Source organism: Eurosta solidaginis, chromosome 2 (genome assembly GCF_040869045.1).
Source record: "Eurosta solidaginis isolate ZX-2024a chromosome 2, ASM4086904v1, whole genome shotgun sequence".
NCBI classification, from domain to species: domain Eukaryota; kingdom Metazoa; phylum Arthropoda; class Insecta; order Diptera; family Tephritidae; genus Eurosta; species Eurosta solidaginis.
The window spans coordinates 84,331,844-84,358,936 of record NC_090320.1 but is presented as its reverse complement, the minus strand read 5'-3'; the positions used below and the strand labels follow the sequence as shown (position 1 = coordinate 84,358,936).

General features: G+C 41.7%; 1 protein-coding gene across 4 annotated transcripts in view; it reads left to right on the top strand.

Moving 5' to 3' along the window:
• Edem2 (ER degradation enhancer, mannosidase alpha-like 2) overlaps positions 1 to 27,093 on the top strand; it is a 479,713-nt gene that overhangs the window by 166,756 nt on the left and 285,864 nt on the right. For 2 of the 4 annotated variants that reach the window (XM_067765951.1, XM_067765950.1), the window contains exon 3: positions 21,892 to 22,038. The exons of the other annotated variants lie outside the window; for them this stretch is intronic. In XM_067765951.1, the coding sequence (XP_067622052.1) occupies positions 21,892 to 22,038 (147 nt within the window). The remainder of the gene's footprint in view (positions 1 to 21,891; positions 22,039 to 27,093) is intronic. 4 annotated transcript variants of the gene reach the window in all.

The following is a 27,093-nucleotide window of genomic DNA, read 5'->3' as shown; positions in this document are numbered from 1 at the left end:
GGGATATTTCCCCTGTTGGCTATCTGCAAATTGGTTTACAGGATGTAACAAAATAGAGATTCGTCTCTCTCGTTCGTATCTGCTCCTCCCCACGCGTTGTGGTGCGCATTTGCATCCGCGCCTATGACCAACCGCCCTTTGCGCCCTTCGTCCTGTACTAGCCTCCTGCACTCCATCGGTGGAACCTCCGCAGCATGGGCCATTTAGCAGGATGCCAGGATAAGTGCCTGCTTATTCCTTTGTTCAACGGCCACCACTACGAGGTCCTCAGTAGTGTAATTAGGCAGCATATATGAATGCAGCTGTTTCCTTACCATTACTACAGCTCGTACCCGTCCTTCCGTTTGCGTATAGTAAATGCCAAATCCGCGCGCGCTAAGTCCAGAAACCTTTCCTCCCGATGAGAGCCACGGCTCCGGGATCAGCGCCTCGTCAAACGAACCCTCCTCAAGGGTTAGGAGGAGTTCGCTCGACGCCACTTTACTGTGTTGGAGGTTTATCTGTAGGACTCGCAGCACCATTGGGATGTTTGCCCCCCCCCCCCCCCCCCCCCCCCCCAGCACCTTCGTCGTGACGTCGTCGTCCTCCCCTTGCCCTTTTGGTTTAGAGTGTTCGAAGCCCCCTTCAGCCTCTTGTAACTGTTGTGCCGGGTGTTCCTCTGGGCGACTCACAGCACCATATGACTGTTGGTCCTCTTCTGACACCTTCGTGGTGACGTCGGCTACCTCCACCTGTCTTTTTTCCTTTAGGCTTTTGAGGTTCTTTTCGACTTCGCCTACTTCCAGCGTGTTAGGATGTTCATCCTCGGGACTTCTTTTCCTGAGTCGCATATAAATTTTTCCGCTATCAAAGGACATTTTTCCAAGCTGCGCATAATATATCCTTCGCCTGCTTGTTTATTTGGAAGATGTAGAACCGACCTTCCTCCGTAGGCCGAGATACAGTAAGTACCTTCCAATCCTGTGTCGGTATCTTCGGATTCTGATTCTGCAGAAGTCGCAGTGTATCCTCCGACTTCATCACGCATGGTATCCATACCTTAACTTTTGGTACTGTGGGGATTTGCGCTTTATCCACCACCCCAAACCGCGCGTTCGTGCCTTGCGTTTGGAGGTTTGGAACAACTTCCTCCAGCCACCGCAAGCTCGCGATGTTGTCTCACGCTATCATCTTCACACCATTATACCATCCCCCCGAATCAAAGGTTGGAAGGGGCTTAATTGGTTGTTCCCGCATCATCTTAAGCATTAAGCTAATAAATTCTCTCTACAGATCTCCACCTTTCAGTAGTCATCTGTCCGAAAGGACTGCTACGATCAACCAGCGCCACAGTCAGTGACTGCTTTGCCACATGACTCATCTTCTCGGGAAAAGCCTGTGTCTTAGTGTTAACTGCCTTTGGCACCTCCGAGAAAGCCGGAGTCTTAGCTTTAACTCCCTTTGGCTTATCTCCTACTTCCGTAGTTGGAACTTCCCTCTGACTCGCAGCTTTCGAAGTAGTTGCTACCTCGGTATTGGGGCCCATCTGTCTTACAGCTTTGGGCCTACTTGTCTTGTCTATGCGACTGCCCTGCCTCGCGGCTCTGGGACTGGGTCCTTTCTGCCTCTTGAAAGCAGGCTTGTCGCCTTCCGCCGAACGTCGCCTCTTCATTCTGCCATTCGACGCTTCTTCCTCCTCGATCCATAAATGAGGTGATCGTTGGAGGGCACTTTGCACTTGTGACAATCGCAACATAATTTGTGTAACCCGTAAGTTTGACGGGTCCCTCATCGAACCGCCTGAGGAATTGGTGGATGATCAGCGTCCACAGCAGAGGTAATAACACCCCGCCCTGCGGCGTGCCTCTGTCCACTGATTTCGTGGCCTCATAAAATCCCCACTGTGAAGTACTCTATGAAGCAATGTCTAAGAAGACTCCTAATCCTAATATTACTTATATTCCAAAGCTTCCTCTATGTTTGTAAAGACTGTGCAGTGCTGTGTTTTTCGGTTTGCCTTTGGTGTACGCATGTTGTTGGGATTTGCGCTTTATGCACCTCAAACCGTGCGTTCGTGCCTTGCCTTTGAAACCACTTTCTCCAGCCACCGAAAGCTTGCGATGTTTTCGTACGCTATCACCTTCACACCATTGTACCACCTGCGAATAAAAGGTTGAAAGGGGATTACTTAGTTTTTCCGCATCATCTTGAGCATTCAGATATTAAGCTCCCTTTCTGCAGATCTCCACCTTTCAGTAGTCATCTGCAAGGATTGCTACGAAACCAGCGTCACAGTCTGACTGCTTTGTCACATCACTTATCTTCTCGGGAACAAGCGGAGTCTTAATGTTATCTCCCTTTGGCACCTCCGAGAAAGTCGGAGTCTTAGCGTTATCTCTCTTTGGCACCTCCGAGCAAGCCGTAGTCTTAGCTTTAGCTCCCTTTGGCTTATCTCCTATTTCCGTGGTTGGCGCATCCACTTTCAACGTCTTTTCACCGACTTGTGCTTTCGAGGTAGTTTCTACCTCGCTATTGGGGCCCATCTATCCTACAGATTTAGGCCTACTTGTTCTGTCTATGCGGCTACCCTGCCTCGAGGCCCTGGGATTGGGTCCTTTCAGCCTTTTCAAAGCAGGCTTGTCGCCTTACGCCGAACATTGCCTCTTCATACTGCGGCTCGAAGCCTCTTCCTCCTCGTACCGGTTATAGTACCGAAGGTTTCTCGCAGCAAACCCCTTGAACTTCCTGCGACCTACTTCTACCGCCTCACGGGCCTATTCCAAGCGCTCGTTCTCCAGTTCTTTTGGGTCGATCTCTGCTCCCAAGCGTTGGACAATTCTTAGTGCTGCACGGTAGTGCGACAGAGCTCTCTTAGTTTCTCTTCTCCGAACCTTTCCCCACTCTACTTCTCTGTTTGCATTTGTATGCTTTTCCAACACGGAGTTCATTGACTCCACTACTCTCGCTCCCCGAGTCCAACGCATCGGTTAATGCGTTTTTGTCTTCCTTGGCTTGCGACTCGGTCCTCCCTTTCTCATCCTTTTTACTAAAATACAATATTCAGTCCTTCATCTTGGTCCAATTTTCGCCTGCCCGACAAGGCGCTCTCAGCGGTCCAGTATTAAATATGGGGAAAGAACCGTCCAACACAGCAGCGTCCTTTACTGTGGTATGGCCATCAATACTTCCCGAGGTGAACCGGTGTCGGGAATGCTCCGTTGGAATACATCCGAATATACCCTGGCTGCAAACCATCCAATAGGCACGGTCCGCATAACACCCTGGATTAGGGGGTTGGCGGTTCTTGGTCACCGATATCCCGCTGCTCTCCTATGAGGCAAAACGGCGTAGATGCCAGCCTAAACAGCTCAGCCTTAGTCGAGCGCTATGGAGTTCAGATAAGGCCTCACCAACGTCAAGGTGCCTACCCTGGTTAGGGAACTTAGCAATGTTAAATACAACATTTTTAAAAACTCTACTGATACTTATAACGTTTTATAATACATAAATATTTTTTTCAACAAATCAAAACATTTAAAGTAAGAAAAACAAAACATGTATTGAGCATTTGCAAATAGCAAAATAAATATATTTCAGTTTCAGGAAGCTTATAAAGATTTTTGCCTTACGCTTCCTTCAGTAAGACAAAAATTACTAAATGCTTTTCTTTTGTGGTTCCGTGTAGATAAAAATCAACTGGGTATAGCTCATAAGATTTGGAGCAGAAGCTCGACCTGAAAACTATTAAAGCTCCGATTTATTATTTTTAAATATGGAAGCTTCTAAAATAGAGCTATAGTTATGTGTGTTGTACTAACATATTGGGGCGAATTTTCACATCATTAAGTAAATGCACAACAACAAAAACATTAAAGCAAGCTACATAAACACATTAATCATCATTTACCCACATACATACAAGGCAACGAAGAGATAACTCACACACAGATGTAGTCATCAGCCGAAGTAGTACTCACATGTACACACGCATGTGGCTATGCGAGAGACTATAAACTACAAATATACATGTACATATATGGCTGGTAACCAAGCATGAAGTTCGCGAAGTTACTAGACCTTAGGAGAAATGGGTGGACGAGGCAACAGAGAGTATAAAAGCAGAGCACGCTGAGTAGTCAGATTCAGTTTTGATTTAAGCACGCTATTGGTTGTGAAGTATATGTGTTATTGTGAAGTACTTTCAAAGTAGTCTAATAAAGATCATTTTGCATTATTGAATATTGGAGTTATTTATTCAGCAGTTTAGCGATTCGAACGTTAGCAGAAGGTTTCAAATAAGCGGAGTTTCCCAAAATTCGTTACAATTGGTGTTTGAAAAGGAATTGTTGAATAAATTCCGAAGATTGCGAATACAACTTGGACATAGCAAAGTTTAGTGAATTGAAGATCCAGCAACTGAAGGAGGAGTTGGAAGCCCGTGGATTGGCTACTACTGGCAATAAATCCCAGCTACAAAGACGAGTAAGGGTAGCTATGGTATTTGAAGGAATCAATGCTGACGAGTATGTCTTTAATTCTGATAGCAACAAAAATGGAAGAAGAAACGAAACACCGCAGACAGTGACGAGCACAGATTTTAACATGATAATGTCTGCAATATTTTTAATTTATTTGGATTAAAGTCGACACAGACACAATGCGGTCGACTACTTAGATATATAAAACATAAAATTAATGTTACAATTAAAAATAATTAAATTCAACCATACATATGAAAGAAAGTACAAAATATCAGGCCAGACGTGACAGTATTGAATTATGTAACTCAGAAAACGAACATTCAAAACTGATGCAGTTATACAAGTTGTTGTAGTGCGAACACTAGCTTCGCAGTGGATTATTTTTGGCAAAATTTTGCCGGCAAAGTGGTAAATAAAAAGGCACAAAGTGCCTGGACGTTCTACCAGGAACAGCAAAATTTAGTCGACTAACAAGATCAGATGAGTCGATCTCGCCCATAATGAGCTTGTGAATGAACATTACCCCGAGTAAAGTTCTTCGATTTTCTAAAGTTGGCAGATTTATAAGGAGAAGCCTATTTCTATATGGTGGCAAATGCACACTAGAATCCCAGTTAAGACCAAGTAGTGCAAATATAATTAATTGCTTCTGTACTGACTCAATACGCTTTATAAAGTTTTGATACCCTGGGCACCAGACACACGAACAATACTCTATGATTGGTCTTACCAACGATGTGTAGAGGGTCTTAGTCAGATACGACAATGGCACAATGCACAAACATCGACAATGGCATCTCAGCTGGAGTCACAGGAGGCACGCATTTCAGAAATGTCGTCGCAAATGTCATCTCAATTGGAAGAACCGAAGACATATGTATATGTCATCTCAACTGGAAGCGCAAGAGGCACGAATATCTGAAATGTCGACACAAATTTCGGAACAGGTATCATAGCAGCTCTTTGCGAAACTGCAAGAGCAGGATGCAAACATTTTACAACTCGAGGACAAAATTGATGCCGAGATAGAAACGTTGAAAGGTCTTATTCAGCAGTTACAACTAAATCGCCAAGCTGTTCCAGCGAGCAATCCGAAGGTAAAAACTCCATCTTTTGACGGCTCTGTTCCTTTCCAGGTATTCAAGCTTCAATTTGAGAAAACGTCAGCAGTGACCAACTGGAATGCGGAAGATAAAGTTGTTGCACTGTTCGTGGAATTGAAACGGCCTGCAGCTGAAATCTTACAGACTATTCCAGAGTACGAGCGGAACAGTTATGAAGCATTGATGGCCGTTGTCGAGAGACGTTACGGAAGCAAGCATAGGAAACAGATATACCAAATTGAGTTGAAAATCGAGCAGTCTTACCGTCAAAGGAAATGTGGATGGCAAAGAACGTGTACTGACTGTAGATACGGGCGCATCTCATTCCTTAATCCGATCTGATTTGGTCAACAGGAGAGTAAAGCTATTACCTTGAGCAAGGTTGCGTACGGTCACTGGCGAGTATAACCAAGTCCAGGGAGAAGTGATATGTGAAGTCTTAATTGGAAAAGTCACGGTTCTACACAAGTTCGTTGTCGCGGAGATCGTTGATGAAGTCATATTGGGAGTGGACTTCTTAGTTGACCATGACATCAGGATCGATATTCATAGAAGGATTATGCGCTATAAGAACAAGGATGTGCCATTTAACTGCAGTTTGGAGAAAGGGTTCAGCAGTAAGCGAGTGCTGGTGTAGGCGATTCGACAAAGACCACCAAAGTCAAAGGTAGTAGATCGGAAAAAGGTTGATGGAACGAATGGGCCAAACAAAGCAAACTCAAAGATACCTGCGAGAGAAACACTGGCATTGACAAACTTAAATGGACGCACTAAAACGAAGGAAAGAATTTCCCAGAAAGAGGGTGGTTTCAAGCCAGGGTGCATTACTGTTGTGAACCGTCAAGGCGATACTGATGATGCAAAGTCAATCCGTCAAGATCAAGCTCTGCGAAGTAGTTCATTTGCCAAACAACAGAGTGTGAGGGAACGGCCCAGGATAATGAGTAGTAGGATGAAACACAGGTACAACAAGAATATAATTCAGAAGGTTTCCTGGAGCAAGATTTGGTACTGCTATACAACCCTCATTAGATCAGGAAATTTGTCTGATCGGGACGATCAGACTTAGGTGGAGGGCAGTGTGGCGAATTCTCATATCACTAAATAAATGCACAACAACAAAAACATTAAAGCAAGCTACATAAACACATTAATAATCATTTAGCCACATACATACAAGACAACGAAGAGATAACTCACACACAGATGTAGTTGTTGTTGTTGTTGTAGCGATAAGGTTGCTCCCCGAAGACTTTGGGGAGTGTTATCGATGTGATGGTCCTTTGCCGGATACAGATACGGCACGCTCCGGTAACACAGCACCATTAAGGTGTTAGCCCGACCATCTCGGGAACGATTTATATGGCCACATTAAACCTTCAGGCCTTCCTTCCCTCCCCACCTCCAAGTTCCATGAGGAGCTTGTGGTCGCCAGAGCCCCGTCTGTTAGTGAAATAGGATTCGCCACGGATAGGTGAGGTTGACAATTCGGTTTGGAGAAGCTTTATATTGTGCTGGCAACCTGAAGGGTTGCGCTACGCAGCCCCTTGAATCTGGTATTTTAGTCGCCTCTTACGACAGGCATACCTACCGCGGGTATATTCTGACCCTAACCCGCTGGGGGGTAGTCATCAGTATACTCACATATACACACGCATATGGCTATGCGAAAGACTATAAACTACAAATATACATGTACATATATGGCTGGTAACCAAGCATGAAGTTCGCGAAGTTACTAGACCTTAGGAGAAATGGGTGGACGAGGCAACAGAGAGTATAAAAGCAGAGCAGGCTGAGTAGTCAGTTTCAGTTTTGATTTAAGCACGTTATTGGTTGTGAAGTATAAGTGTTATTGTGAAGTACTTTCAAAGCAGTCTAATAAAGATCATTTTGCATTATTGAATATTGGAGTTATTTATTCAACAGTTTAGCGGTTCCAACGTTAGCAGAATATTTCAAATAAGCGGAGTTTCCCAAAATTCGTTACAATATAATAGTTGCTTTTCAATATTTCTCTAACAGCAAGAGAAATTAATTGAATAACAGTTATTAACAACCTCATTCACCTTTGCGAATCCCTTTTCTTAAGCAGCCGAAGCTCTGGTGACCCCAACTATGGCAGCGGCGGGGTCGTTCTCGAGATGGTCGCGCTTGTACGTTAATGGTGCTTGTTACCAGGACTTACCGGATCTATATAAAAAAATAAATAAATAAAAAATAAATATTTTGGTTGCTTATTGCAAATTAAAAGATTAAATTTAAAGTTTACTAGCCGGACCCGTGCGCATCTTGCGCAACATATATAAAAGTGTCATATCAAATATTAACAGAAATCATCTGTTCTATCAATCAATCATCTATCAATAAAAACTTAAATGTGATTGCGCTGCCATGTGACGAATGTTAGTAACTGCTGGTAATGCAGTGTTAGTTCTAATCAAATATCCACAATAGTGCCATAGTACAAATAGATTTCTTTGTGTGCTCACACTCGTTTATTTTGAACAAATTATTTTAATAAAATATAGCTAAACAAAAGCACTTCGACCAATAATGCACAAAGCTGGCTAATATAACGAATCTTCATCTTTACAACGAAAACTTTATTTCTAGATTTGGATTCCAAATAAGAGCGAAAAAGGGACCTGTACATAAAAACAGCAATTAGAAATAATATAAAAGATATTATTTTTATTTTGAATGAAACTATCCACCAGAAAATATTTTATTAATAAATCAATAAAAGAAAGTTTTTGAAATATCACAAATCAAAAAATGAAAATAATATTTTAATAAACTAATGAAATAACAAAGTATATAAAGTTAAAGTAAAATTTATAATGTATTGTGGCGAATGTTGACATCACTAGACTGTTAGTAAATAATAACGCAGCAACAAAAACATAAAGCAGCCACTCTTATGTATATGTACACATTAAAGCTAGCAACACTTACGTACAAGGTAATGAAGAGATATCTCACACACACAGATATAGTCATCAGCAGAAGTAGTAACGCACAAATACACACGCATATAACTAAATTACCAAGCAGAAGATACAACAATTCTAGAAGGTGGAACGTCTAGACCTTTGGAGAAATATGCGGACGAGGCAACAGAGAGTAATAACTACTCAGTTTTGTTTTAAACACACTATTGGTTGTGAAGTACTACTCCCAAAGTAATCTAAATAAAGACCAGTTTGCATACTGATTATTGGAGCGATTTATTCAACAGTTTAGCGATTCGAACGATAGCAGTAAATGCGAAGTAAAGCGGAATTTCGTTACAATTGGGGCCAGAAGAGGAATTTTTGAATAAACTTGGACATGGCAAAGTTGAGTGAATTGAGGTCCAGCAACTGAAGGAGGAGTTGGAGAGCCGTGGATTGAATACAACCCGCAATAAACTCGCACTTCAGGCACGACTACGAGAAACAATGGAATCAGAAGGAATTAACGTGGAAGAGTATGTCTTTCATCATGATGGCGATGAGACAACACAATTGGAGGAGAAAAACGGAACATCGCAGACAGTTACGAGCACAGACTTGAACATGATATTGGCTGCAATATCTGCACAAACGTAGACAATGGCATCTCAACTGGAATCGCAGGAGACACGCATAACATTCAAGATCGAAGCCCAAATGTCATTTCAGCTGGAAGTAGAGAAAGCATATATAGCATCACAACTGGAAGAACAGAAGACAGGTGGGAGGGCGGTATGGCCTAGAAGGTCGCATGTGGTCATAACAAATCGTCCCCGAGATGGTCAGGCTTAGTACCGGAACGTACCGAATCTGCATCCGGCAAAGGACCATCAACTAGATAACACTCCCCAGGGCCTTCGGAGAGTGTCCTTATCGCTACAGCAACAACAACAACAACAATTTTTTTCTCAATGAATAAAAGTGAACAAAATCTGCAAACCTGGAATTTCGAATACGCCCTCAAAATCTGGGATTGAGGCCAAAAACTCCTTTTTCAAAAGCGGAGATATCTACTGGTATATAACTTGCCATATGTTTATTCTTTGATCAAATTTTAGGTCATTGGTTATTCAACTGAGTACTTTTTTGTGCTTCTAACGATGTACAAATGTTAGTTTTATTGTCAGAAATATCTAAAAAAAATAGGACAAAATAAGCCAAAAACTTGAGTTTTTACATTTTGAGTAACCGTTTTCTTTATTATTTTGCCTGTACCTATGTACAAAAGAGTATAAAGTAAGAAGCCATAAATAATTTTACGTTCAAAAACCCACGAATATAATCAATCCATTCAAATTTGGCTAATACCTATATGATACTGCTTTATTTTTGCTTGGTTTCCAAGCTTGAAAAAAGTGACGAAACTTTATCGGAAAAACAAATTACAATAACAATTTACCCATATGCGAAGACGAGACTAATATTACACACAAAATAAATGAGGGAGACATTTTTTTGTTGATTTTGAAAACTTTATTTTTCGTCTAAATTTTTCACAATAAAAAAAATAAAATAAAGCAGGAAAATTATTTATTGTTGTATGCTTAAATTATTTCACCAGCACATTGATTTTCGGTTCGTATTTCTGCACATATTTTTCCAAATAAAAACAAAATTTTCATTTGTCAGAAAAAATATAGAAAAAACAGCCGAATGTTAAAAAAAAACCTAACGAAATAAAAACTGACTCGTTTCTTTTTAACAAACTAGATTGTATTTTTCTTGTTTTTTCGTCGTTTTTTGTAGTAAGCTTACACACTTACACCAGTACTGAGGCCGTATTAGGAGGGAGTGCGACAAAAAATTGAAGAAAAAATACACGGAAAATAAGTAGTGTCATATAGATATAATTTATTCCCGTTTTAACATTTCTAGTCTACAAATATTTTTTTGTATCTTTTTGCAGCAGAAAACATTCAAAAGAAAAATTCAAAGAAGTTTGTACTGTTATCTTAATAAAACGTAAATTAATCTTTAAAATGCGTATCTTGTTAGAATCAGAACTGATTTTATATTTTCCTCAAGTAATCATTTGTATACCCTGAAGGAAAGTCAGTGACTACTGATATACATTTCTGGTTCGGAACTAGACCTAAAGTTCGTTAGTAACTAGATTTTCTCCAATTATAAAACCGACAATTTGGATTTTGTATTTAAATTTAATAAAGGAATAAAAACAAAAAGGCAACACTTAGAGACCAATTGCAAAGCGATCAGCGGGGCATTCATATGGCTAAGTGGATAAAGACTAGTAAAAAGTATGAAAGTTAGAGATTTCGAGTTCAATACTCAGCTCTCGAGAAGCTAGCTGATCAAGAAGTGAAATTCAGAAACATGTCCTAGTAACCATCGCCGTTTGTAAACTTTGTAATTTTTTCCTAATATCAATAACAAAAACAATTGTATAAAGCAATATGAGCATGCCTCGCTAATTAAATAGAGATAATGTATTTATTTAGAGATAATGTATTTATTTAAGAGGGTGGAGCGATGTGTAGAAGTCCACGAAAGTGGGGAAAGCTTCTGACCGCCATTCACCTGGGAATGGCCAGAGCGATTCTTTTGCATGCGGTTCAAGCAGTTCACTACTTCCGGTCGCTTCCTGCTAAGCATCCTCTGGGTAGCTAATGGTGAAGGCGACAACCTGGTTAGGCCACTATGACATAATCGGTTTAAGGGCTAGCCGGGGGATCTCCCATCGGCAGCGTCTGTTCACCACTAGGTGCGGCTGCAAGCGGGCGTCTATCTTGGAGCAAGTGGCTCGCAATATAAACGTGCAAGTAATATTTTTCACCCCCGCTGAGCGGGTTGTGCGCTGGGCTTGGGACCCGCCACGTCAAACCATACTCCCATGAAAAGCAACAACAAGCCTCGGATAAAAAAGAACACGCTCTATTGATGACGCCCATGGCAAACGTTTGAAGGACAATGAATTGAGGGCATGCACCTGGAACGTCCGCTCCCTGAATGGGATTGGTGCAGATGCCCGGCTGGATGATGTCCTCGTCAAAGCAAAATCTGACATCACCGTCATCCAAGAAATGCGTTGGACGAAGCAATGAAGAAAGAAGATTAAAAATTGTGACATCTATTGCAGTGGCCATACAAATAAGCGCAGTTTTGGCGTCGGATTCGTAGTGGGAGAGAGACTTTGTCGCCAAGTATTGGCGTTCACGCCTGTGGACGAACGTCTCGCCGCTATCCGAATAAAAGCAACATCAGCCATATTCTGCATTTCGACTTGGATTGGAATTTTTTCGATTTGGCAATTTTGGTAATATGTGTTCCAATCTCTTTCGATCCAACTTCGACCACCAGTTGGTTGTTTTAACGACCAAACTGAAAAGCCCTATCAAAAACCAGGGTAAAAAATAACTCCGTCCTATTGGCAAATACTAGAAGCTTCCTAGGATTTAAGCCACTTGCTGCTTCTAGATCTGGCAGCTGTATCACTCCTAATAGCTGGAGCCTTAGCCTGGCAAGCGTAGGGCAAAAGCACAGAACGTGCTCGATCGTTCCCTCCTCCAGCCCGCACTTCCTACATCCGCTATCACTGACCAAGCCTAATTTAAAGGCATGTGACGCCCGAAGGCAGTGTCCAGTCAGAATACTCGTCAGGAGTATACAGTCCTCTCTTTTTAATGATAGAAGCAACTTTGTTAGTCTAAGGTTGTAAGACCTGCACATAATCTTCGACACTTTACAGCCCGCGCTTGAACCCACGCCTTTCCTCCTTGGTCGATCATGTGCACCTCTCGCCTTCGCTTAATTTCGCCCAGTCTAATTGGGACGCCTACGGATCAAGTTTCAAGGGATGCCCCCTTTTTAGCTAATTCATCGGTTTTTTCATTCCCATCTATTCCCATATGCCCTGGGACCCAATATAGATGTATGCTTCTCCCTGTCCAAATTCTCTCCAGGGACTGCTTACACTCTAACACGCATTTAGATGCTGTGGTATGCGGGATTATTGCCTTAATTGGTGCTTGGCTGTCAATATAAAAGTTAACACGATTGCAGCTTGGGCTATTTTCTTCCAGGGTTTCTACTGCTTTGGTTACGGCTACTATTTCCGCTTGGAAAACGCTACAGTAATCCGGCAGCCTGTAGGATCCATTTATTTCCGGATCAGCACAGTATACCGCAGACCCTACTCCTTCCACTACTTTGGAACCATCTGTGTACACATGTCTCGTCCGCCATTTGAGCACCCTTGCGCCAACCGTCCACTTCTATTGTGGCCTTAAGATCGCCCTCGAAGCGCAGATAGGGAATCAGGTAGTCTTTTCGTCTTCGCATTGATGACGCTATACTACTATGGCCGTACGGTCGGCGCTCAAACTGCCCCGAGGCACCGAGCCTGGTTGCAGTTGTTAACGCTTTGTTCTTTGCTACCAGGTCTACAGGTGGAATGTGCAGAATACCATACAGTGCATCTGTGGGGATTGTTTTCAGGGCGCCCGTAATGCTAAGCATTGATAGTCTGCATAGCCCCTCTAATTTTTTGAGGTAGGTTGCTTTTTGTGTGGCTTTCCACCAAACAAGAATTCCATAGTATAGGATAGGGCTTACAATCGCTATAAAAACCCAATGAGAAAGAGGGCGATAAGCCCCACGTACACCCCAGCATTCTTTTACATGCATAAAGTGCCGTTGAATCCTTCTTCAGCCTCTCCTCCACGTTGAGCTTCCATGACAGCTTACTGTCTAGGATGATTCCTAGAACCTTTGTGCAAGGTTTCTCCTGTAGGGTCACCCCTGCTAACTTAGGCCTCATCCAATTTGGGACCTTGTACCTCTTTGTAAACCAGATCATATCCGTCTTATCCGCGTTGACTTTCAACCCGACATTTGATGCCCAGGCATGAATATCCCGAAGCGCCCGATCCATCAAAGAACTAATCGTTGGAAGGCACTTTCCACTTATGACAATTGCAACGTCATCTGCGTAGGCCGTAAGTTTTACGAGTCCCTCATCCACGTAGAAGGCTTGATGGGGATTGTTTTTTATATGTTTCCGGGTCTAAAACAACATGTCGATGTCGAAGTCCTTGGACGCATTTGCCCCGCAATAGTATCTAACACATACTTGAAAGCATCCTTATTAAGTCGAAAGTTTTTTATAAACCTAAATAAGAAAATAAGTCATTAAACTGTACCACTTTTAAGTCCAATTTCTTACAATTCGTCACTCATCTCAAATGGATTACACAAATCTCGCAATATTTGCCTTTCCATTCTGGCCATTTTCGTATGCGTTGCTTTCCACACTCCACAAATAATTCCGCGGCTATTGATTCCATTATAACAGACAGCTATAATTTGTGTCTGTTCGTTGGGTCCTGTTATATCCCAAAGCAAACTGCCGGAGTAGAGGAAGATGAAGCGAAAATGTAAACAATCCTTGCGGAAAGAATAAATAAATCTTTATAATGTATTTTAGGCCAGTGCAATGAAATTAGCATCCATAAAATTCAGAAAATGTTAACTATATTCGTGCAGAAATGCGTTTTAACAAAACTTGAGGGCCACGGCGGGGAATCGGCCAAAAGAACGACAAAAACATGCTTACAATTATGAAAGCACTTCACTTAAAAAAATATAAAACTGCGGCAATATATTCTATTGTTTTTTTTGTACAAAATGGGCGTGGATAATAAAATATAAACGTTTTTCAGTGTTTTCTACAAATTTTTTTAAATTTATTTTGTTCCAATGTTCACACATTCCGTACAAACAGCTGATTTCGAAAAATCATTTGGTCTTCATCTTCTCGTTACGATTCCGTCGTAATGCAGAATACCAGACTTCGATTAAAGCGGAGCGTAGAACGGGAACGTAATCGGAATGCAGAATAGGGGTGAATATATCTTTCATCTGCGCCCATGCGCCGACAGAGGAGAAAGACGATGAGGTGAAAAACGCTTTTTATGAACAAATAGAACGCACATACGAGCGCTGCTCCCGCCATGATATAAAAGTCGTGCTTGGCGACTTTAACGCCAGGGTGGGCAAAGAGGGTGTTTTTGGCCCTACAGTCGGAAAGTTCAGCCTACACCATGAAAATTCTCCTAATGGACTGAGGCTGATTGACTTTGCCGGTGCTCGAAACCTGGTCATATCCAGCACGAGGTTCATGCATAAAAAGATACATCAAGCTACATGGCTTTCCCCTGATCGAAATACTCGCAACCAGATAGATCACGTTGTGATAGACGGACGGCATGCCTTTAGTGTTTTATATGTGCGCACGATTCGAGGACCTAACATCGACTCGGACCATTATCTCGTCGCAGCTAAAATACGCACCCCTCAGAGCGGCAAAAACCAAGAAACAAAAAACACAAGAAAAGCTAGACGTCGAAAGGCTGCAATCACAACAGACTGCCCATGATTTTGCAACTCGACTCTTACACCTGCTCTCTGAGAGCACAACTCAGGCTGAAGGAATACAGGAGCAGTGGGAGCATATCTCCAAAGCACTTCGTACTGCCGCCGAGGAAAAATTTGGTTACCGGCGGCCACGGAAAAATAACTGGTACGATGAAGAATGCCGCGTTGCAACCGAAAGAAAAGACGCTGCATACAGGGCTACGTTAAAAGCGAGCTGAACAAGAGGAGTGTATGAACGCTACCGCGAGTTAGAAAGGGAAGCGGGCGCCTTTTCAGGAAGAAAAAAGCAGAGCCTGAAAGGCCTGAGTGCGAGGAGCTTGAGCTGCTAGCCACTGGGAATAACGCCCGAAAATTTTACCAAAAAATTCGGCGACAGACGGAAGGTTTTAAGACCGGGGCAAACTCCTATAAGAACGAAAACGGCGACCTTGTAACTGATGTCCAAAGAGTACTTAGATTATGGAGGGAACACTTCTCCGCTCTCCTAAATGGAAACAACGATTTACCGCACAGAGATGACGAACCCGATCCCACAATCGATGATGATAGAATAAATGTCCCCCACCTGATTATGACGAAGTCAGAATAGCAATAACCAGATTGAAAAACAACAAGGCCGCGGGCGCTGATGGATTGCCTGCGGAGCTATTCAAATACGGCGGCGAGGAGTTGGTAAGGTGCATGCATCAGCTTCTTCGCAAAATATGGGCGGACCAGTGCATGCCCGACGATTGGAATCTAAGTGTTCTTTGCCCAGACCACAAGAAGGGGAGTACTGCAAACTTCACCAACTATCGCGGAATCAGCCTTCTTACTATCGCATATAAGGTCCTGCCAAGTGTACTGTGCGAAACATTGAAGCCCACCGTGAATCAACTGATTGGACCTTATCAGTGCGGCTTCAGACCTGGTAAATCTACCATCGACCAGATTTTCACAATGCACCAAATCTTGGAAAAACCCCGCGAAAAAAGAATCGACAAACATCACCTCTTCGTCGATTTTAAAGCCGCCTTCGACAGCACGAAAAGGAGCTGCCTATATGCCGCTATGTCTGAATTTGGTTTCCACGCAAAACTTATACGGCTGTGCAAAATGACGTTGAGCAACACCATCAGCTCAGTCAGAATTGGGAAGAACCTCTCCGAGCCGTTCGAAACTAAACGAGGTTTCAGACAGGGTAACCCCCTATCGTGCGATTTCTTTAATTTGATGCTGGAGAAAATTATATTAGCTGCAGAACTTAACCGCTCTGGAATAATATTCTATAAAAGCGTGCAATTACTGGCATATGCTGATGACATTGATATCAGCGGCCTAAACACCCGCGCCGTTAGTTCTGCTTACTCCAAACTGGAAAAAGAAGCGGTAAAGATGGGTTTGATGGTGAATGAGGACGCCTTGGCGACCATGCTACTGTTGGCAGCCATAATTTCGAAATAGTAAAAGACTTCATTTATTTGGGAACCACCATCAACACTAACAACAACATCAGCTCTGAAATCCAGCGAAGAATTACTCTTGCCAATAAATGCTACTTTGGACTAGGTAGGCAATTGAAAAGTAAAGTCCTGTCTCGGCAAACGAAAATCATACTCTACAAGTCACTAAACGTACCCGTCCTGCTATATGGGGCAGAAGCATGGACCATGACAACAGCAGACGAAGCGAGAGAAAAGTTATTCGAAAGATTTATGAAGCTCTACGCGTTGGCGATGGCGAGTACCGAAGAAGATTTAACGATGAGCTGTACGAGCTATACGCAGACATCAATATAGTTCAGCGAATTAATACGCAGCGGCTGCGCTGGCTAGGCCATGTTATGCGAATGAAAGATAACGCTCCGGCCAAGAGGTAGAGGGCGGCCCCCACTCCGTTGGAAAGACTAGGTGGAAAGCGATATAAACTCCCTTGGTGTGACCAATTGGCGCCGGTTGACAGAGAGGTAGAGCGACTGGCGCGCCTTGTTGGACGGCCATAATCGTTTAAACGGTTAAGCGCTAATTAAGTAAGTGATGTATTTATTTCATATTTAACATATATTTGAGAAATAGTCCACCAACAAAAACTGCTACCAGCTTAATTAGCTTCAAATATGAGTATACCTTTTTTCCCACCGGTTCGGAACTATTGAAAAAGGGGATAATATCGTACTACAAGCGACATGTAGAATTTCGGTCCAGTACAGAGCCAACGAAATATTATAAAATAACTAGATCTAAACTGCAAATTTTTACAATAGTTCGAAACTATCGAAAAGTGCAAATAAAGCAATTAGTTCTAAAGTAGAAATTTGTATCTAGTTCGGAACTAAAGAAAAACGGGGACAATTTCCACCGCCCAGGACATCGTTACGTCCGGTACGGGAGGAACGAAATAGTACCAACAAAAGAAATAGATATTTACTGTAAATGTTAGCACTACTTCGAAACTATCGAAATAGTGTCAATAAACCAACTAGTTCTAAAGCGGAAATATGTATCTAGTTCGGAACTATAGAAAGTGCAGTGCAACGGGACAACTTCCATCGCCTAGGACATTGCCAGTTGAAAGTATGTTAAAGTGATAGAGGGCGAACTAGTAGTGGTTCTGAATGCACTAGAAGCGTCCCAGTTTTGAAAAAAAGATTTTCAGTACAATAGATAATTTTCCTGCTTTATTTTCTGTTTTTTTGTCCAAAAAATTTGGACGAAAAATAAAGTTTTCAAAATCAACAAAAAAATGTCTCGCTCATTTATTTTGTGTGTAATATTGGTCTCGTCTTCGCATATGGGTAAATTGTTATTGTAATTTGTTTTTCCGATAAAGTTTCGTCACTTTTCTCAAGTTTGGAAACCAAGCAAAAATAAAGGAGTATCATATAGGTATTACCCCAATATCAATGGATTGGTTACATTCGTGGGTTTTTGAACGTAAAATTATTTATGGCTTCTTACTTTATACTCTTTTGTGCATAGGCAGGTGCAAAATAATAAAGAAAACGGTTACTCAAAATGTAAAAACTCAAGTTTTTGGTTTATTTTGTCCTATTTTTTTAGATATTTTTGAAAATAAAACTAACATTTGTACATCGTTAGAAGCACAAAAAAGTACTCAATTGAATAACTAATAACCTAAAATTTGATCAAAGAATAAACATATGGCAAGTTATATACCAGCAGATATCTCCGCTTGAAAAAGGAGTTTTTGGCCTCAATCCCAGATTTTGAGGGCGTATTCGAAATTCCAGGTTTGCAGATTTTCTTCACTTTTATTCATTGAGAAAAAAATTGTTGTTGTTGTTGTTGTTGTTGTACCGATAAGGACACTCCCCGAAGGCCCTGGGGAGTGTTATCGAGTTGATGGTTCTTTGCCGGGGCCAGATCCGGTACGTTCCGGTACCAAGCCCGACCATCTCGGGAACGATTGGTTATGACCACATGCGACCTCCTAGCCCATACCGCCCTCCCACCTCCTAGATCCATGAGGAGTTCGGGGTCGCCAGAGCCTCGGCTGTTAATGAAACAGGATTCGCCACGGATAGGTGAGATTAACAATTGGGTTTGGAGAAGCTATGTATTGCGCTGGCAACCTGAAAGGGCTGCGCTACACAAACCCCTTGAATCCGGTATTTTAGCCGCCTCTTACGACAGGCATACTTACCGCGGGTATATTCTAACCCCTTAACCCGCTGGGGGAGAAAACTCTAGTCTATTTCCAGCCTTTTAAAAAGATTTCAGATTTCGTAAATCTACGGACGTGAGGTCTTCTTTCACCTTCAGTGTCTCTGTTGGATCACCCTAATAGCATTTATAGCAAATATTAAAAACACTCATTAAGTAGTTGGTAACTATTCTCAATTGATACTAAACGCACTCATTGTAAACATATTCATACTCACACACACATACGCCTAACATTGAGCATTAACTATTGTACTCATTCTCAATCTCACTTATGCTTTTGGTTGTACCTACATAATTTGTTTTCCAATAAATCATTGCAAATCATCATCATAGTGTACCTATACAAGTGTGTTCACTAAGCGATAAACGTCAAAACTACAAATAGCCTCGCTCACCTGATGGAAATCTCAGGTCTAGAGTCGCATTTTTGGTCTCAACGACAACATTTTTGACTACCAATCGTCTCGACTTTTTCAATTTTTCAATCATTCGGCGCATTCGGTAATGGTATCCATTTTGAATTCGCTGTCATTCCGAATCCAGCGAGTGCCTGTCAGAATGCTTGACAGATAAGTCAACACACTTGTACTTGTACACTATGATCATCATCTTAACGTGAAGGGGTCGGCTTTGTATTTTAGTCGCTATCTTTGGATTTATATTCGCTGGCAAGTATATACATACTCACTGGCCAACATTTACACACCCCCACTACCTAATAGCGTTTTCTTTTCTGGCTATAGTGTTACGCTTTTTGTACGCTGCGCAAGGGTTGATGTTCTATTCTAAAAAACAGGCAACGCCTTTACGGGATATTTCGTTCTTTTGTGAAAATTGTTGCCTGCTCCCAACGCAAAAGCGATACACTTTTACCCTGTATAAAATGGTGGTGTGGCATTGCAACTCTGTGAAACTCTCAATTCGCTCTTGAGTTCCACATATACTCTGTTAATAAGAGTGCAGATCAACTACCAGATTGCGCATTCACGAGTTCAAAATTGCTTCGTTCTGCGCAGCTACGTCACAGTTGACTGTTGGAGCGAATGAAAGAAAGAGAGAAAAAACAATAGCTAAAGGAAGCTGACGTAAGAATTGCCCATAAAAAAGAGATGATCTAATGTTTACATGCGCAATGTGCAATCTTCTTGTGTGATTTGTGATATGAGTGAATATGGTGAGATGAAATGTTCTTTGTATGCACTATAAATGTTCTGGGGTAGGAGTAACACTATTAAGGCTTTACCATTTACTTAGGGAACAATTTATTTCAGAAAAGAAAACGCTATAAGTTTCATGTAACCCAGGAAAATCCTTCGTTCAACAGTCTCATTTAAGGAGTGTAAAATATCGATTTAGCTTCGCTAAATTTTTCACTTTCACAAGCATTCAAAAAAATATATATATATATTGTAACGAATTTGCTGCAAATCTTCTTATTTGCAATCCTCTGCTAAGTTCGAATCACTAAACTGTTGAATAAATAACTCCAATATTGAATAATGGAAAAATGGCCTTTATTAAAATACTTCACAATAACACTCAAACTGTGCAACGAATAGCTTAATAACCAAACTGATAGCTTAAAGGAAACTGACTTTCAAAATAATAGTGCTATTGCTCGCTAGATATCGTCTTACTCGTAACTGCTTGACAATTCAAATCAAACTGAATTACTTCTTACTCGCCTGCACTGCTTTTATAGTTTACGCTGCATACTTCTAGGCTCTTCGATTTCCAGAAGTTACTAGTTGTTTCGGCTACAAAATCGCCAGCCACAACTACGTGCACAAATTATTGCCCTCTCTTGTGACCACTGAGATAAGATATATGTATGTGTTTGTGCATTGCCGCTCCGCTGCTCGTATACGTACATATGTGTAGACGCAATTATTTATTCGTTTATGTAAACACATAAAGATTGAATAATTGATGTGCATTCACGTCACTGGTTAGCATCGGCTTAGAGACGATAGCATCGCTCAGTGCTGCTAACATTCGTTACAATATATAAAAATTTGTATAGAATGAAGCCTTCTGGTAGTGCTTTCCAAACATTCTAATATCCACTCAGTCCGCTGCTAAATAGTTTTTTTTCAATAGAAAATTTGAATATTTATTCACACGTACACAATTCATGCATAAAACGGTACTAGCTCACTTTGATTTGTTGTTATATTGTTTTCAGAAATTTTCTACATTGAGAAGATACGTACATACTTACATACATAATTCTACTATAATAGCATACAAGTAAAAGAGACCATATCGAGACATACAGTTTTCTCAATATTTTACACATTTGTGTAACTAATTTGCTATAGTAATAAATAATTGATACGTAGATTTGTAATAAGCTATGCAATGAAATTAACCCTACTCCGTTTAAATTTATGTAATTTTATAAAGACCCGTATGGGGTCTTAGACGTCTGCAGCAGACTGTACAACTGAAATTTTATTTGTTTTGTTTATAGTTGCTTACATACAAATCCGGTATATTGAATTGAATACTAAAACATTATAAGCAAAATCTTTCGCAAATATGGCAAATACGTCCATGTCCTGTAGTGGAAATTTATAACAATCGACAAACCGTAATTTAACGGATATTCGACTAGTCGTAAGTGGACGGTTAACTGAAAAGTCTTGCAAGCAATAATTTAAACTTAATTTATTTTTTTTTTTTATTTAAAAAACTCGACATCACGACGGACAAGGCGACAGCTGTTTCGATTATACCTTGTAAATCTCTTCAAAGCCTTTTTTCCCGGGAGTGTGATTTGAACCCGCACTCCTGCGATGATCGGACTGTTTGTTTTTAATTACATAGCCGCGATTTTCGCACTTATGACTTTTTTGCAATTATCTCAAGATTTTGAGGATATATTGGCAAATCTGATTAATTCAGAATAAGCTCCCCGAAAAAAATGTATGTATGTAGGTACAGGTGGGCGTAGTTAAGGGAACTACTTTGTTTTTTTTGCCACTGTAATTGTTATTTTTAATTATTGTATTTTTTTCAGTCCGGTATATTTGTTTAACATACATATCGTCGCCCTGTTGGAAAAAAACATTAAAAGGCGTTTTTTCTCGATTTTCTTTTATTATATTTTATAAGAGTCCACATATTTTGTGACAAATATCGGGACACTGTAGACTTTTAAATTTGCTTTCCCAACATTATAACTTCACATATTTATGTTTTTTTTTTCAAAAAGGGTGGCGAATTAGACATTATTTTAATAACCGAATGCTTTGTACTAAAAACATATTAGGAGTGAAGCACGCGAGATGTTTTATCATGCCTATAAAGCCTACATGGACAACGCCTACCCCGCTGATGAATTGATGCCTCTCTCATGCAAAGGACGTTATCGCGGAATTACGCCGTCTCGTGGGGATATGGATGACATTCTAGGAAAGTAAGTACATAATTATAATAAACAATCAGATTCGAGTGTTTGAGAAAAGCATTTTAGCATTTAGCAGAATATGCGCTATTTATTTTCGCATTAGCCATAGACATTTAGACAGCCAAATGCCACTTAATGCGGTTGTTGTAGCGGTCGCATTTAGCGATTATAAATGCGGAAATCAACCTTGTATTATTCGAAAAAGTTCAGGAAAAGGTTGGTAATGCTTATTATTCATTTATTTCACTCACTCATTGTCAGTCATTGTTTGTATTTAAAGGTGGGGGAACGATATGTTGCGGAAAATTTCATATTAATAATTTCTTATGAAAAATAGCAGTTCCATTAAGATTCTGAGATACATTTATTCATTTGATGTCCACTAGGCTGGGTCGAAAAAAAAGTTTGCAGTTACCCCTCTAGGATGAAAGATGAAAGGTAATATAATCGTTGGAAAGGTGTCTTTTAGCACTATATATCTGTCTGATCTGTATGTCCTTCAACTCAAAACAGCCTCTAACCCGACTTAGGGGTACTCCATTTCTACTCCCTTGTAATTGTTCTGGGCAATTATTAAATATACTTTTTTAGGAATGAAACACCGGCACTTCACTTGAATTTAACAACAAACTTTATTGAGCCACTTGCAAAATATGTTCGACCACAACTTTACAACAACTAAGGCATGACGTAGCTGAATGCGTTTGTAACCATTTCAACTATCGTAGGAGTGCGGGTTCGACTCCCACTCCCGGGAGAAAAGGCTTTGAAGAGATTTACAAGGTATAATCGAAACAGCTGTCGCCTTGTCCGTCCTGATGTCACGATGTTTAAATTTTTCCAAATTATTGAAATAAATGTTCATACATTTAAAGCAATACGGGCAATCCCCGATTAATTCATATAAAGAGACAACATTTGGTCAATTCGTTGTAGTTCTATAAATAGAACAAAAACAGCAAAATACCAAGTTTCTATGAAACCGCCTTACGAACATGCATAACTTCAACACATAACTACATACGAATTATGTGATGTGTGGAAGATAATATATGCGAAAGAAGGCAATTGGGAAAAACTTTACAACAACTAAGGCATGACGTAGCTGAATGCGTTTGTAACCATTTCAACTATCGTAGGAGTGCGGGTTTGACTCCCACTCCCGGGAGAAAAGGCTTTGAAGAGATTTACAAGGTATAATCGAAACAGCTGTCGCCTTGTCCGTCCTGATGTCACGTCGTTTAAATTTTTCCCAAATTATTAAATAAATTATAAAATTAAAAATTGCTTGAAATAAATGTTCATACATTTAAAGCAATACGGGCAATCCCCGATTAATTCATATAAACGCACAGGCTTATGTTTTAGATTATAACTAACTTTGAAAATATTTCCTTTTCGTTTTAGAGCTAAGTTTGATAAGTATATAAAGGATGCAGTTATGTACACAAAGCGAATGAGAGCGGGCGATTGGTAAGAATTTAAATCAGTGGTAGGTAGGTAGGTTGAACTGGCCGGTCCATGAGGACCTCACATAGACTGATTGAGTCCGTAGTGTTACCAGAAGTTTATTTTAACGACCAAACTGAATAACCCTATCAAAAACCAGGACCTATGTTATAAAATAACTCCGTCCTCTTGGCAAATACTAGAAGCTTCCTAGGACTTAAGCCACTTGCTGCTTCTCGATCTGACAGCTGTATCACTCCTAATAGCTAGAGTCTTAGCCTGGCAAGTGCAGGGTACGAGCACAGAACGTGCTTGATCGTTTCCTCCTCCAACCCGCACTTCCTACATCTGCTATCACTGACCAAGCCTAATTTAAAGGCATGTGATGCCAGAAGGCAGTGTCCAGTCAGAATACCCGTCATGAGTCTACAGTCCTCTCTTTTTAATGATAGAAGCAACTGTGTTAGTCTAAGATTGTAAGACCTACACATAATCTTCGACACTTTACAGCCCCGCGCTTGAACCCACGCCTTTCCCGCTTGGTCGATCATGTGCACCTCTCGCCTTCGCTTAATCTCGCCCAATCTAATTGGGACATCTATGGAGCAAGCTTCAAGGGATGCGCCCTTTTTAGCTAGTTCGTCCGCTTTTTCATTCCCATCTATTCCCATATGCCCTGGGACCCAATATAGATGTATGCTTCTCCCTGTCCCGATTCTCTCCAGAGACTGCTTACACTCTAACATGCATTTAGATGCTGTGCTATGCGAGATTATTGCCTTAATTGCTGCTTGAATGTCAATATAAAAGTTAACACGGTTGCAACTTAAGCTATTCTCTTCCAGGGTTTCTACTGCTTTGGTTACGGCTAATATTTCCGCTTGGAAAACGCTACAGTAATCCGGCAGCCTGTAGGATCTGCTTATTTCCGGATCAGCGCAGTATACCGCAGGGCCTACTCCTTCCAGTACTTTGGAACCATCGGTGTACACATGTATCGCCTCGTCCGCCATTTGCGCACCCTTGCGCCAACCGTCCACCTCTATTGTGGCCTCAAGATCTCCCTAGAAGCGCAGATAGGGAATCATGTAGTCTGTTCGTCTTGTGATTGATGACGCTATACTACTATGGCCATATGGTCGGCGCTCAAACTGCCCCGAAGCACCGAGCCTGGTTGCGGTCGTTAACGCTTTGTTCTTTGCTACCAGGTCTACATGTGCAGAATGGCACACAGTGCAGCCGTCGGGGTTGTTTTCAGGGCTCCCGTAATGCTAAGCATCGATAGTCTGCATATCCCCTCTAATTTTTTGAGGTATGTTGTTTTTTGTGTGGGTTTCCACCAAACAAGAACTCCATGGTATAGAATAGGGCTTACAATCGCTGTAAAAACCCAATGAGAAAGAGAGGGCGATAGCCCCACGTACACCCCAGCATTCTTTTACATGCATAGAGTGCCTTTGAGGCTTCCACGTTGAGCTTCCATGACAGCTTACTATCTAGGATGATTCCTAGATATTTTGTGCAAGGTTTCTCCTGTAGGGTCACCCCTCCTAACTTAGGCCTGGTCCAATTTGGGACCTTGTACCTCTTTGTAAACAAGACCATATCCGTGTTCTCCGCATTGACTTTCAACCCGACATTAGATGCCCAGGTATGAATATCCCGAAGCGCCCGATCCATCAAAGAACTAATCGTTGGAAGGAACTTTCCACTTCTGACAATTGCAACGTCATCTGCGTAAGCCGTAAGTTTTACGGGTCCCTCATCGAATTGCCTGAGCAGTTGGTTGATGACCAGCGTCCACAGCAGAGGTGATAGCACCCCTCCTTGCGGCGTGCCCCTGTCCACTGATTTCGTGGCCTCGTACAGTCCCCATTGTGATGTAATCTTTCTGCAATTTAACATGCAGCCGATCCATCTGATTAAGGCAGGATGTACTTTAATGTAATTAAGACCATCCATAATCGCCCATTTTGCAACATTATTGAAAGCCCCGGCAATGTCCAAGAAGATTCCTAGATCATACTCCTTATATTCCAGGGATTTCTCTATGCTTATTACCACCCTATGCAATACGGTGTCTACCGACTTGCCTTTGGTGTACGCATGCTGTGTTGTGGAGAGCAGATTTTCATCCACGTTGGACTTTATGTAAACATCTATCAGCCTCTCAAAGGTTTTGAGCAGAAATGATGTTAAGCTAATGGGTCTATAGTCTTTGGGATACACGTGACCGATTCCTCACTATTACGTGACCATTCCCCGTTCTCTTTCTTTATTAGTCCCTGGACTATGTTTCCCTTTGCTAGGACTTTTTTCAACCGTGCTGTTTCGCTGGAGCACTCTATGTCCGTACAGAAACTTTTCCATGAGTTTCTCTTCGTCCTGGTAATTTCACGCTTGTAGATCCTCAGTAGATCCCTGTACTCGTCCCGACACGCTTCGCTTTCCGCGGTCTTTGCGAGCTTAAACATTTCTTTTACCTGTCTTCTTAGAAGACTCAGCTCATTGCTCCACCATGGCGGCTTTGCTTTTCCTCTGAATCTTCTTAGAGGGCAATCTTTGTTATACGCAGTCATAAGCGTCCTTGTTAGGAATTCATTCCACTCCTCCAGTACCTCTACATTAGCAACCTCTTTGGGTTGTCCCAGTTTTTTTCTACATGTTTCTGGAATTTAGTCCAGTTCGTTGACCTAGGGTTTCTAAAGGTTCCTCCTTTCTCTACCCTCTTTAGGGGGATGCTGAAGCTGATATACGCATGGTCGGAGAAGGATAGGGTATCAAGAACCATCCAATAATACCTTGATATATCACGCTCGGAGCTCAATGTAATATCCAGAACATTGCTGGATGTTGGACCAATGTATGTAGGGACATTTCCCCTGTTGGCTATCTGCAATTGGTTTGCAGGATGTAACAAAACAGAGATTCGCCTCTCTCATTCGTATCTGCTCCTCCCCACTCATTGTGGTGCGCATTTGCATCTGCGCCTATGACCAACCGCCCTTCCTCTTGTACTAGCCTTTTGCACTCCGTCGATGGAACCTCCGCAGCATGGGCCATGGAGCAGGACGCCAGGATAAATGCCTGCTTATTCTTTTGCTCAACGGCCACCGCTACGAGATCCTCAGTGGTGAAATTAGGCAGCATGAATGCAGCTGTTTCCTTACCATTATTACAGCTCGCACCCGTGCTTCCGTTTGCGCGTAGTAAACGCCAAACCCGCACGCGCTAAGTCCAGAAACCTTTCCTCCCGATGAGAGCCACGGAGTTCGTCTCGACGCCACTTTACTGTGCTGGAGGTTCATCTGTAGGACTCGCAGCACCATTGGGCTGTTTGTCCCCCTCCAGCACCTTCGTCTTGACGTCGTCGTCCTCCCCTTGCCCTTTTGGTTTAGAGTATTCGAGGGCCCCTTCAGCCTCTCGTGACTGTTGTGCCGGGTGCTCCTCTGTGCGAGTCACAGCACCATTTAGCGGTTGGTCCGCTTCTAGCACGTTCGTGGTGACGTCGGGGACCTCCACCTGTCATTTTTACTTAGGCTTTTGAGGTCCTTTTCGACTTCGTCCACCTCTAGCGTGTTAGGGTTTTTATCCTCGGGACTTCTTTTCCTCAGT